This window comes from Scyliorhinus canicula, chromosome 15, assembly GCF_902713615.1.
Source record: "Scyliorhinus canicula chromosome 15, sScyCan1.1, whole genome shotgun sequence".
In the NCBI taxonomy this organism is placed as follows: domain Eukaryota; kingdom Metazoa; phylum Chordata; class Chondrichthyes; order Carcharhiniformes; family Scyliorhinidae; genus Scyliorhinus; species Scyliorhinus canicula.
The window spans coordinates 1655594-1670179 of record NC_052160.1 but is presented as its reverse complement, the minus strand read 5'-3'; the positions used below and the strand labels follow the sequence as shown (position 1 = coordinate 1670179).

The 14586-nt window shown below is 43.2% G+C and overlaps 1 protein-coding gene across 1 annotated transcript in view; it reads right to left on the bottom strand.

Annotated features, from left to right (window-relative positions):
- LOC119978922 (palmitoleoyl-protein carboxylesterase notum1a-like) overlaps positions 1–5037 on the bottom strand; it is an 89722-nt gene extending 84685 nt beyond the window's left edge. The window contains exons 1-5 of the mRNA XM_038820854.1: positions 4851–5037; positions 3882–4006; positions 3465–3806; positions 3219–3271; positions 394–489 (exon numbers count right to left, since the gene is read on the bottom strand). Coding sequence (XP_038676782.1) covers positions 394–489; positions 3219–3271; positions 3465–3793 — 478 coding nt within the window. The 5' untranslated portion in view covers positions 3794–3806; positions 3882–4006; positions 4851–5037. The remainder of the gene's footprint in view (positions 1–393; positions 490–3218; positions 3272–3464; positions 3807–3881; positions 4007–4850) is intronic.
- Positions 5038–14586: the final 9549 nt, after the last annotated feature.

The window sequence follows — 14586 nt, the reverse complement described above, 5'->3', positions numbered from 1 at the left end:
GGTGCACGTAAATAACACGGCGCCGCTCCTAGCCCCCCGTGGGCAGGAGAATAGGGGGCTGGGAGCGGCCTCCGACGCCGGAGTGAAACACTCCGGTTTTCACTCCGGCGTTGGGAGTCTCCCGATGAGAGAATTGCGCCCCCAGAGTTCATTAGTGTGAATTTACTCTGTGCTTGTTAATAGCGATTCATCAATTTGATTGGTTGAGGAGGTACACAGTTGCTTACCCTATTGACACAGGTCCTGCAGAGGGTGCAGGGCTATTGTGATTCCCACTTACAGCAACTTGCTGTGCAAAAACTCTCGGAAATTATCCAGACTTGGGCAGATCTAACAAACAACGGAACCATTTGCTGACAGTAAATTCAGGCTCAAGATAATATCATTAATCACCTTTCTGGGCCTGTGGCCATTCAGAAGAACTCATGAGTCTTGGGATTGATCTGTACCTTGCATCACAGCTTTCTTTGTTATAACAACACCATCCACCTGTGTTCATTGACAAAAGAAATAGGAGAAAATTAATACACCCCTCACTGGACAAAGAATATTTATCCAACACAAGTTATCCAATATAAACGGTGTTTCATGAAATTAATGAGATTTTGATTTCGTAAACACGCTTACCATTGACGTCAGCATATAAATCCACTTTGGAGCAACAAAAAATCTCTCCAAAACTCAGGTTGAATTAAATGCGGAGTATAAAGGTGCAACACCAGCGTCATGTGAGTGGCAGACATTTTGAAATGTCTTTTGCTTCCGATACAAAGAGTGGGCGTGTCTTAAACTCTCAGACATTTTGGCACGCACGGCCCATCTCGCCTGCTTGATCGCATGCATCCAGTTATAAGGAACGGTAAATAAAATGTCCATTTGTGGGGTGGAATATTGAGGTGGATGACAGTGAATAAAGCCTGTTGTGGCTGGGAACGGGAGTTGATTATTACGCCAAGTACACGCTTAAAAAACATTTTTGGTGCCAGAAATATTGGGTAGTCTTCTACACTGGGTTACCTTATACCAACAATTTACCGTAAATATGATTCTTATTCTGTTAAAATGGAAATGTTTTACTTAAATTTTAATAAAATTAATCCTGGTGTTTTACCGCTTACTTTGCCACTTTCTTATCTAATTTACGTTACCAGATTAAAGATAAAGTACAGACAAACCCTGATATAACTGGAGACCAAAAGGTTTCTATCACAAACTTCTCAACAAAGTGCTTAATCCACAATCATTTATATAACTTTAGATCAAGTAGCATCCGAGTTTGACCAAGCTATCTTTTTCAGATTTTGCCTGAATTGGTTTTGCTTTGATGAGCATCACCTCAGAGTGTCCCAAATGTTTCACAGCTAATCTGAAAGTGTTTTCATTGTTCTAACATAGCGAGTGTGGCTCTCAGGGTAACAGGTAATAGTCAGATAAACTGTGTTTGTTGTCATTGGCTGAGCGACAAAAAGCCATCAGACTGGGGCAACTCTGCTGCCTTCTACAATTAGCCGCAGGGGATTTTATTTTACATTCACCTGGGGCAGTAGGCCTCAGATTAACATTTCATACAATATACTGCACCTCCGGGCTGGTTTAGCTGGACAGTTGGTTAGTGATACAGAGCGAGGCCAGCTGCGTGGGTTCAATTCCCGTACTGGCTGGTAATTGAAATTGGAGTCTACAATGAGAATGCTATAATCTACTTGGAAGTAATAGTTGACAGGTTCCACCTTGCCAGTCACACAGCAGGAAGTGTACAGCAGCATTAGATCAAAATTCTGAATTGAAAACTTCACAAACACAAGGGGGCAATTTTAACCTTATCACAAAACCATAGACGTAGGAGTAAACCATTTGGCCCAATCGATGGGATCCTGATCTGATGTGATAATCCTCAACTCAAAATAAGGGGAAGTAGATTTAGGACTGAGTTTAGGAGGACCTTCTTCACCCAAAGGGTTGTGAATCTATGGAATTCCTTGCCCAGTGAAGCAGTTGAGGCTCATTCATTAAATGTTTTTAATTTAGGGGCCTCACGGTAGCATGGTGGTTAGCATCAATGCTTCACAGCTCCAGGGTCCCAGGTTCGATTCCCGGCTGGGTCACTGTCTGTGTGGAGTCTGCACGTCCTCCCCGTGTGTGCGTGGGTTTCCTCCGGGTGCTCCGGTTTCCTCCCACAGTCCAAAGATGTGCAGGTTAGGTGGATTGGCCATGCTAAATTGCCCGTAGTGTAAGGTTAATGGGGGGATTGTTGGGTTACTGGTATACGGGTTACGTGGGTTTAAGTAGGGTGATCATTGCTCGGCACAACATCGAGGGCCGAAGGGCCTGTTCTGTGCTGTACTGTTCTATAAAGATAGGTAGTTTTTTGAAGAATAAAGGGATTAAGGGTTATGGTGTTCGGGCCGGAAAGTGTAGCTGAGACCACAAAAGATCAGCCATGATCTCATTGAATGGCGGAGCAGGCTCGAGGGGCCAGATGGCCTACTCCTGCTCCTAGTTCTTATGTTCTTATAACTCCACATTCCTGCTTTATCCCCATAACACTCGATTCCCTCCCTGATTAAAAGTCTGTCTGTCTCAGCCTTGAACACACTTAACGACCCGGTCTCTACAGCTCTCTGTGGTAAAGAATTCCACAGATTCACTCCCTGCTGAGAGAAGAAATTCCTCCTCATCTCTGTCTTTAATGGATGACCCTATGACCCTAACTCACCAGGTGGAAAACCCATAATATCAGGTGTGATCCTGACATTAAACTCTGCCCGATATCATTCATCGATTTCAATGGACAGTAATATCAGACGGGGTGTAAATCTAACATCTGTACCGGTGGTTTCTCGACTGGAGCGTCAGGTTTAAATTGTCCCTTTACTGTGATTTCGCTACATTACTGTGTGCACTAGCAATGGTTAATACCTGCATAAAATAGCACACACAGGAATTATAGTTTTACAGTCAGTGTTTTCAAATGGAGTTCACAAATAAAAATTCCAATCTTGTTCAATCAAACAATGCATAATAATGAACTATCAGAAAATCTCATAAATTCATTCAATTCTCCTTACATTATCTATGGACACAATTCAAGCAACTTATTTTCCAGTTAATGGTTTTTTAATAATCCCATTAATATTTGACATATTTCATGGTACCCTATGTTGATAAAGTTTTCAAATGAAGAGTCTACATCTAGGAGTTTACCATATTTTACATACCTTCTAAAAATATTAACCATCGCTTGCTCCCTTTTGACTCCCTTATGTAATATCTGTGAATTAACAAGTCATAAATTCAATAAAAGTCAATATAAAATCCAGAACAATCAGTGCAGCAATATGTTGTGTTAATTTGATTCTAATTTCAAAATGTCGGTGTGAATATTTTAATCTTTAAATCGACACAATCAAACTGAACCACATGTATTTTTTCTATATTTAATATATTGAAAATGTAGTTTATACCCAGCTGGAGTCCCGTCATTGCAAGTCACAGTTGTGCTTTTCAGGAAGTTCAGTTTCAGCTCATCAGTAGTAGCTGATTTTGAACATTGGAACAGGGTTTGAGCGAGAGTCCTGACATGAGACACCAGATTGCCGCTGTTGTCTTCCAAAGCAGTAAGATTGGCTTGCGATGGGTCTTCATTGGTGACTGGCTGGGCCGACTCACCACTGGGATTCGGAGTCCTTCTACTTGGGCTGGAATTTCTGGATAAACCCTTTGAATTTGACCTGCTCTGGGTCATCCCTGCACCCAGCAAGCTAAGGAAAAGGACAATGCTCAAGAGATTCATAGCACAGAAGGATCTACAAAAAAAAATAGACACTTGTTAAGCAATGAACTTTGTCCATTTGAAAAAGGAAGTTTCAAATAATGCTTACCTTTGTAAATGTTCAGAAGGAAGTTGTTGCAATGATGATCTTAGGATAGATTCAGAAGCTTTTTGGTCTCAAAAAACTCTTGGAAAGACAGTGAATGGTTGAGGACTGTTCCTGAAGCCAACCTACTGCAAAGAAAGAAATATTGGATCTACTCAAATCTCGGATGTGAATTTGATTTTATATTGTTGCCAAATGGATCAAATTCCTCTTTCTGAAACTTTGCTTTGAACTGGTGCCAAGAAGGTGAAGATGACATGGGTTGGACAGGAAGCTAACAGATAAAAGCACGACAGGGAGAATATAAATCTTTCCTTTGTACCGACACCTTTTAACTTCCTCCTTTTACATTTCCATAGAAACTCAATGATGGGACTGTTTTGATCAAATTGCATATTCTTTCAAAGAATTCACTTAGCAGAATTCACAAAAACAAACTGACAAAGAGAAAGCATTCTTAATATTAAGATTTCTATAAATCTGCTTTGTCACTTTCTTCAGCTAGTTGTGTACTCAAACTCATTGATTTTTTAGAGTGCTCAGCAGTAATTAAAATTAAGAAACAACCTATTTGTCTTAATGTACAAATGACCATAAATTGAAGGCAATGGATTTTATAATTTTCCACAGTATTTCATACCGATGCTTTGAAAGAAATGCAATTCACTTTCGAGCTAAATACAGCGAGAAAACTTTTCAAGCTTCATTCTACTTCTTTTCTGAACCAAATTGAGAAATATCCTAAGTAAGTTGAAATTATTGCAACATGTGGACAATGTGGCACGGCTATATTGAAACAATTAACTCAATAACAAGGTGGAATACTACATAAAACCTGGCCAGGAATAGTTCGTTCTGTTAAAAAAGGTCAGAAATTCTTAATTAAGCTAATATCTTCATAAACACAACATTATTTGGCAGCACGAGGTGTCGGCTCAACATAGATTAGTAAAGCAGACTTTATGGCTTTACCTTTGGATTGAGTGCAGAGTTTGTCTCTCCAGAGAGTCTGAAATAATCATCACCAAAGTTTCAGTTGAAGACTTTGAAGGAAAGCCGTGGCTATTTGAACCTGCCTTGCATATCATTCAGATAGCAGGAGGGTGACGTATTGATCATTAAAGGGGATCACGAGTGCTATGCTCCAACCACTCATCAATGAAATGCTGGACATTCACATTTGTCAGCCATGCTAGTTGAACCAGTGCTAAGATCCATCATTAGAACCAGTCCCCCCTTACATCAAAGATTGACAGGGTCTGTCATTACAGGAGAGCAGGATCTGGTGAAGTGTTTATGGGGACTGCATACCAGACCCTTCTATCTTTCAAACAATCATTCAACATTGACAGATTGCTTTTTGATGCCAAAATGTAGCACAATTTCGCACTGAGTGCTAACCAGCTACTAACGACCTTGAAATTAGCATGGCTTTAAAGTTACTGAGCTCGTCCTGTAAATCACGGTGCCTTTCAGGCATTTCACTGTCATCATTGCAAGTTGGAAAAGAAGTGAATTTTCAAACATCCTTGAATATTGTCTCTTTGTATGTAATTTTTTATTCTTATGCTGTTATAATGTGAATGACAAAGGAATGCTGCTGAATTAAGATGTTTCCCAAGGTCCGCCGAAGGTTGGGGATAGCTAACTCTGAAAGTTCAGCGAATAATTACAATTCCACTACCAGGGTACACATTCCTGGAGCAGTTGCTCGATCACCCACATCTTGAGTGTTTGCAGGAGGTTTTCTAGTGCGGGAAGTACATTGTTCATTAAACTTTAACAATGTATTGAGAGTGATGCAATCATTGACTGAATTGTATATCTGCTTCACCACCGTGTCATCACACACATTTTGTTTCTCTACCAATAAACATCCTCTCCAAATGAGAATCTTCCTTTGATGAGGTGGATTGTTTATCAATAAAATAAATCTGAACACTGACATTGTTAATAACCATTATCAAGGTATCATTAATTCACAGAATGATGACCCCCATCAAATCTTATGTAGAGAGAATAACATCTTATTCTCTGAGAACAGGCGGCAGGATTCTGTGATCCTGAGGCTAAGTGTTGGCGCTGTCGGAAACGTTATTGTGTTTCTCGACAGCGTCAATACGGCCTAAGGAGCAGCAATTCTGGCCCCTACAGGGGGTCAGCACGGCACTGGAGCAGATCACACCGCTCCAGCTGCTGATCCCGGCATGAACTGGGCGCCATGGGGCCCACGCATGCGCAGTGGCACCGGCGCCAACGCGCGTATACGCAGTGGCTTCCTTCAACGCGCCGGCCCTGACACAACATGGCGCAGGGCTACAGGGGCCGGCACGTAGGAAAGGAGTCCCCCAGCCAGAGAGGCCGGCCCGCCGATCAGTGGGCACTGATCGCAGGCCAGGCCACACCGGAGGCCCCCCCCCCCCCGGGGTCAGACCCCCCCCCCCCCCCCCACCACCACCACCACAGGCCGCCCCTTCCACCCAGAGTTCCCACCGGCTGAGGTGTGGATGGCGCCAGAGGGACTTGGCTTTTTTACGACGGCCCATCCCGGGCCGAGAATTGGCGGGCCGGCCTCATAGAGCGGCTCCTGACCGGCACCGTGCCAACCAGGTCGCGCCATTTCCGCCGATTCTCCAAATCGCGTGCCGGCGTCGGGGCAGCGTGGCCCAATTCGCGCCGGTCGCTGGGATTCTCCGGCCCAGCCCTGGACTGAGAGAATCCAGCCCAGGACTCCTGAATCAGAGGAACTCACAGAGAACACGTGCTTTTAACATGTCTTCAGGAATTGATAAGTGATTAGAAAATGGAACATGGCGGCATGGTAGCACAGTAGTTAGCACTGTTGCTTCACAGCTCCAGGGTCCCAGGTTCGATTCCCGGCTTGGCTCACTGTCTGTGTGGAGTCTGCACGTTCTCCCCGTGTCTGCATGGGTTTCCTCCGGGGGCTCCGGTTTTCTCCCACAAGTCCCGAAAGACATGCTGTTAGGTAATTTAGACATTCTGAAATCTCCCTCCGTGTACTCAAACAGGAGCCGGAATGTGGCGACTAGGGGCTTTTCACAGTAACTTCATTGCAGTGTTTATGTAAGCCTACTTGTGACAACAAAAATTATTATTAACCTACACATTTTGGAGGCTTAGTTAGCAAATCAAATAAGTTTAATTTCTAACAAAATGTTTGCAAAACTTCAACTGGATTATCTGTTCCAGTAGAATACCTTCCGAGAAAGAAGAGACATTAATGTTTTCTCATCTTCAAATCAATTTTGGTTTTATGAGATGAAAGATATTTGTGACTTTCTTACTCCTTTATCATCTGTATCACATCCTGTCACAAACTAGAGTTAGATTTTGGTGTGCCTGAAGAAACTTCTCAAAATACTACCTTGTTGCACTAGTTCCACAGGTATTTTTTGGAATTAATATTGACACTTGTTTCAACCATTGTAAAAATGTCTTTTGTTTAATGAGACAAGGGACTAGATTTCCAAATTACATTCCGACATACCCGGCATTATAGATCCCGGGCCCATTACACAAACCACCCAGGGGAATGTAAATATAAAATTGGACAATTTTCAAGGCAGACAGAAGATCCACTTACTGGTTTTTATGCTTGGATGGCAAGTGGAAATCAATCCAAATCTTAAAAACACATCAATCCCAATTGAACAAATGAGGGGATAAAATGGGTCTTTATTTATTTTGAGTTTTCAGACATGGTGGGCTGGATTCTCTCACCCCGGGGCCAGGCCAGAGAATCGCCATGACCGGAGCGAATCGGGCCCTGCCGCCAGGATACGATTCTCCGGAGAGCGGAGAATCGGTGCCATTGGCGCCGGCGCGGGTTGGGGGCAGCTCTACAGGGCCCCCCCTGGCGATTCTCCGCCCGTGATGGGCCAGGCGGCCGGACAAAAAAACCCGAGTCCCACCGGCACCGTTCTAACCTGGTCTTACCCAGCGGGACCTCAGCCTGTGGGGGGGGAGGGGGGTCCGACTCCGGGGGTGGGGGTGTCTCCGCTGCAGCCTGGCCGGCCTCTCAGGCTGGGTCCTCCTTTGTTCCGCGCCGGCCCCTGTAGCCCTATGCCATGTTGCGTCGGGGCCGGCGCGGAGAAGGGAGACACCGCGCATGCGCGCATTGGCGCCGGTCCCACTGTGCAGGCGCAGACCCGCGGAGCCCATCTGACGCCGGGGATCGGCAGCTAGAGCGGCGTGCGTCGCTCCAGTGCCGTGCTGGCCCCCTGTAGGGGTCAGAATTGCTGCTCCTTAGGCCATGTTGACACCGTAGGGAAACGCGACGCTGTTTACAACGGCGTCAACACTTAGCCTCAGTGTCGGAGAATCCCGCCGGTAATTCCAATTGGTGATTTAGTACGTTCAGCATAATTCACCTGAAATCTGTCAAACTAGTGCAAAAGATGGAGAATTTTCAGGAGTAAATTAGGTCCACCATAAATCAGGTTCCCATGATCTCTTACGTTTGTTTAAAACAACACTAGAACCTTCCCTCACCCATGTAATTAACACCGCCACATTGCTACATTGCCCCAATAACTGACAACACCCCCACATTGATACATCGCCTATGTAATTGACAACACCCCCACATTGATACATCACCCCTATAACTGACAATACTCCCACATTGATCCATGACCCACGTAACTGAAAACACCCCCACATTGATACATCGCCCACGTAACTGACAACACCCTCACATAGGGGCTGTTTAGCACAGGGCTAAATCGCTGGCTTTGAAAGCAGACCAAGCAGGCCAGCAGCATGGTTCAGTTCCCGTAACAGCCTCCCCAAACAGGTGCCGGAATGTGGCGACTAAGGGCTTTTCACAGTAACTTAATTTGAAGCCTTCCCGTGACAATAAGCAATTTTCATTCATTTCATTTTCATTGATACATCGCCCCTATAACTAACAACACCCTCACATTGATACATCACCCCTATAACTAACAACAACTACACATTGATACATCACCCACGTAACTGACAACACCCTCACATTGATACATTGCCCATGTAACTGAAAACACCCCCGCATTGATACATCGCCCATGTAACTAACAACACCCTCACATTGATACATCGCCTATGTAACTGACAACACCCTCACATTGATACATCGCCCATGTAACTGACAACACCCCCACATTGATACATCGCCCCAATAACTGACAACACCCCCACATTGATACATCGCCCCTATAACTAACAACACCCTCACATTGATACATCACCCCTATAACTAACAACACCTTCACATTGATACATCACCCCTATAACTAACAACACCCTCACATTGATACATCACCCCTATAACTAACAACACCCTCACATTGATACATCGCCCCTATAACTAACAACACCCCCACATTGATACATCACCCCTATAACTAACAACACCCTCACATTGATACATCACCCCTATAACTAACAACAGCCCCACATTGATACATCACCCACGTAACTGACAACATCCCCACATTGATACATCGCCCATGTAACTGACAACACCCCCACATTGATACATCACCCCTATAACTAACAACACCCTCACATTGATACATCACCCCTATAACTAACAACATCCTCACATTGATACATCACCCCTATAACTAACAACAGCCCCACATTGATACATCACCCACGTAACTGACAACATCCCCACATTGATACATCACCCCTATAACTAACAACACCCTCACATTGATACATCGCCCCTATAACTAACAACACCCCACATTGATACATCGCCCCTATAACTAACAACATCCTCACATTGATACATCACCCCTATAGCTAACAACACCCTCACATTGATACATCGCCCCTATAACTAACAACACCCTCACATTGATACATCGCCCCATAACTAACAACACGCCCGCATTGATACATCGCCCATGTAACTAACAACACCCTCACATTGATACATCGCCCCTATAACTAACAACACCCTCACATTGATACATCACCCCTATAACTAACAACACCCTCACATTGATACATCGCCCCTATAACTGACAACACCCTCACATTGATACATCGCCCATGTAACTAACAACAGCCTCACATTGATACCTCACCCCTATAACTAACAACACCCCCACATTGATACATCGCCCATGTAACTGACAACACCCTCACATTGATACATCGCCCCTATAACTAACAACACCCTCACATTGATACATCACCCCTATAACTAACAACACCCTCACATTGATACATCACCCCTATAACTAACAACAGCCCCACATTGAGACATCACCATGGTTTGTTTCCATTATCTGTGTCTGCTTGTGGGCCTTTGAGGTGGACCTTAAACAGGTAACTGTATTTTAGGCACATAGACATTAATATTCACAGGTTGACTTTGCTATTGTACACAATTGTAACATGAAGTGATTCTGTATTTTTTTTCAGGTGATTTTCTGGTTTAGAAAACTGAATTACTCACGCAGGCGGTGGAGCAGAACCTCTGATTCAAAATGTTGTTTTGTGGGTGATAAACCCAATTTGTTGGACAAATAAAGCTGACCTCGATTATGCACCTCCCAGATACTCAAGAAATTAGTGCTCTTTTTGAAAAAAGTAATGTTCTAACATCCTGTCCAATTACACTTCTTCCTGGTTCATTTTGTGTTTAGTGAAATCCAATTGACGAGAAACGTGAGTAAAATAAACACTTGTTGAAGATGGTGCAATTTCCACCTCGATTTCCACTTGTGTCCAGAACAGAAACTATTGGCACCATTATTTCAATTTAAAACAAAATGTTTTATTCGATTTTCACATCTTATATTTACCAGCTCACAAGTCACACATTCCAAAACCGCACAAAAAGGAAAAGAAAAAAGAAAAACAGAAACCACAAATATATTTTAATGCTTCAACAATACTCCCTTTGCCAACATCCAAAATCATAAAACTAGTTTCCAACAATTAAGAGCTCAAGGTTTTGATCAAAGAATAAAAAACTGAAATTATCACGAGTTCTGAATGGGTAGTCAGGTGGTGACTAGTTACCTTTTTTCAGGGGCAATTTAGCATGGCCAATCCACCTACCCTGCACATCTTTGTGTTGTGGGGGTGAAACCCACGCAGACATGGGGAGAATGTGCTAACTCCACATGGACAGTGACCCGGGGCCGGGATCGAACACGGGTCCTTGGCGCCGTGAAGCAACAGTGCTAACCACTGGGTCACCGTGCTGCCCAGGAGATTAGTTACCCTATAATAATATAGTAAGAAGTCTTACAACACCAGGTTAAAGTCCAACAGGTTTGTTTCATTCGCCATTCACCTGAGGAAGGAGCAGTGCTCCGAAAGCTCGTGTTTGAAACAAACCTGTTGGACTTTAACCTGGTGTTGTAAGACTTCTTACTGTGCTCACCCCAGTCCAACGCCGGCATCTCCACATTATAATAATATAGGGAAACATCAATACAGGTTATTGAACATAAACTTTAACGGGAAAATTTGGCAGGCAGTAAGATCTTGCAGTTTCTCTGTGGTGGAAATCCTTTAACAGTAATTTTAAACCTAACCAGAGGAGGGCACGCATTGGCAGAGTGGGTTTAGACAGCCTTACACCCCTATCACAAGAATACTTTACACAAAAGAAGCTCATTTTCATTATAGGGCAATATTGTGATCACTACCAGTACTGTTGTACTGGCAAAGAGTCTGATGATTTTCAAGGACATTTGATTAGAAAATCACTGCTTATCTCAATATTTTGAAATACATTTTGAAGAATTAAACTGCAATTATTTAATCAATGTTGCCATTTTTAGGCACACTTAAAAAATTAAGAGGCAGCACCTTGAAGCCAGTTTCCCTTAACACACAAAATGATTAGTGATTTAAAAAGATAATACTTACTTCAGAATACTGACAAGCAATTGGAGCAAAATCAGATCTAACTAAAATATGTAAACAGATTCAGAAACTGGTGCCTCTTTGATTCGTTAATTATTTTGTTAGAAGGATATTTCAGATAGCTCGGTACACAAGGAACTGGAGTAACTGAACGAGTAGCATAAGCGGTAATTGATGGGTTTCCCGCTGTCAGTAGATGTATCAGAGTTATTCTAAATACTTTGCATGAAGAACATAAGAACTAGGAGCAGGATTAGGCCATTCAGCCCCTCGATCCCGCTCCACTATTCAATACTATCATGGCTGATCTCATCTCGACCTCAACTCCACTATCCTGCCTGTTCTCCATAACCCCTCACCCCGCTATTAATTACAAACCTACTGAAGGGGGTGTCCAGAGATGAGGCCTCTTAAAACTGAATAGCTAGGACAACACTAGAATAGTTCAGCACAAATTAGTTTATTAAGGATTGAGATTAATCATAGAAAGTAAACCCACTAATCATTATTAACCATTAAACCTGTATTTTTAGGACATAGCAGTAATAAGCATTTTAAACTCTTGCTACAAGCAGTGGCCACAATGCATGAAGGTATTTAAGCGAGCTAACTTTCCCATGTTTTTGAGACAAACGGGATTGTGTGGTCAGTAATAACACGGTCAGCTCAGTAAACAGTTCTTATCAGTGGCCCAATATCCTGTCTCAAACAATCCATGGTAGAAAGAGGAAACCAGCTTTGGCATCCTGCCCCTGGATGAACAATGAGGTGGACAGGAACTGACTGCGATACAGGTTGGGAATGTCAGAAAAACAACTTTAGAATAGACACAAGATCCTGGGAAACAACAGGTGACAGGATGGGGTTAAATCATGAGCTGATCACAAGTCATCATTTTGCTTAAAGTAATTTTACTGGATAATATCGAAGGGACAGCTCCAAGGATTGGATCAAGTCCAACTGGGGTGGGCCATTGACTTTTGGAAAATCCTATAATTGATGTGTTTTTATCAGAGCTAGGCAGATTGATCTTGGCATTTATACCGATCTCTCTCTCTCTCGTGTATATGAAACCAAGTTTGGGATACTAAAGCCATCTTAACCAGGTTGATGTGTGTCTGCTGAGCTGTTTATTAAGCTAAGCCATGACTATGAAAGAGGAACCCCACATTAAAGCTGGCTCAATACTCAGGCTACAGAAATGCTCCTATACCTACCTATCTCCTCCTTAAATGCGTTTAGTGTTCCAGCTTCTACTGTACACTGGGTGGAGAATGCCATAGTTTCACGACTCTTTCAGTGAAATAATTCCTCCTCATTTCTGTTTTAAATCTGCCATTCCTTACCCTAACGTAGAGGAGAAATCAAATCGAAGGTCATCATTCACAACCTTGCAAATGCTTTAATAAAATGTTGACAGAGCTGTCATTGGGCGAGATTCCTTCTGCGCTGTAGGGATTCCATGACTTCTATGATCCTAGTGAGCCACTTGGTTAAACGGTTTTAGGGCTGGGCAACAAATGCTGGCCTTGTCAGTGACACCCACCTCGCGTGAAAGAATAAATTAACAAAAGATGAGGCTGTCTTCTAGTTGGGGTATCTATCAGGGTGTAAATCTGCACCCTGTAGCCGCAGCATCACATCTGAAATTCCCACACCTCCCAACTTACCTTCAGAACCTGACCCTATTAATATCCAGACCAGCACATCGTTCACACTCTCCAGCAAAAAGAAAAGAAAGACTTGCATTTACATAGAACTTCTCACAACCTTAGCACATCACAAAGTGTTTACCAGACAATGAAATACTCATAAAGTGTAGTCACTGTGTAATGTAGGAAAAGTGGGAAGAGGGTAATTTCCGAACAAATTTTACATTATTATATCTTAAATACTATAGGATGCTTCAGCAAAAATGAATAATGGTGCATCGAGAAATGTGCAATTATCTCAGGTACACTCAAATAGCAATAATGGGCTTGAATTTGATTGATTGATTTGATTTACTGTCAGGTGTACCGAGGTACAGTGAAAAGTATTGTTCTGCGTACAGGCCGGGGAGATTATTCCATACGTGAAAAAACATAGGACACACATAAATACGCAATGTAAATACATAGGCACAGATATGGGTGAAGCACACGGAGTGCAGTACTACTCAGTAGAGAAGATGTGTGAAGAGATCAGTTCAGTCCATAAAAGCATCATTCAGGAGTCTGGTAACAGCGCGGAAGGAGCTGTTATTGAATCTGTTAGTGCGTGTTCTCAGACTTCTGTATCTCCGATGGAAGAGGTTGGAAGAGAGAATAACCTGGATGGGAGGGATCTTTGATAATGCTGCCCGCTTTCCCCAGGCAGCAGGAGGTGTAGATGGAGTCAATGGATGGGAGGCAGGTTTGTGTGATGGACTGGGCTGTATTCACGACTCTCTGAAGTTTCTTGTGGTCTTGGGCCGAGCAGTTGCCATACCAGGCTGTGATGCAGCCCGATAGGATGCTCTCTATAGTGCATCTGTAAAAGTTGGTAAGGGTTAATGTGGACATGCCGCATTTCCTTAGTTTCCTGAGGAAGTATAGGCGCTGTTGTGCTTTCTTGGTCTAGCGTCGACGTGGGTGGACCAGGACAGATTGTTGGTGATTTGAAGCTGTCGACCATCTCCACCTCGGCCCCGTTGATGCTGACAGGGGTGTGTACAGTACTTTGTTTTCTGAAGTCAATGACCAGCTCTTTAGTTTTGCTGGCATTGAGGGAGAGATTGTTGTCGTTACACCACTCCACTAGGTTCTCTATCTCCCTCCTGTATTTGGAC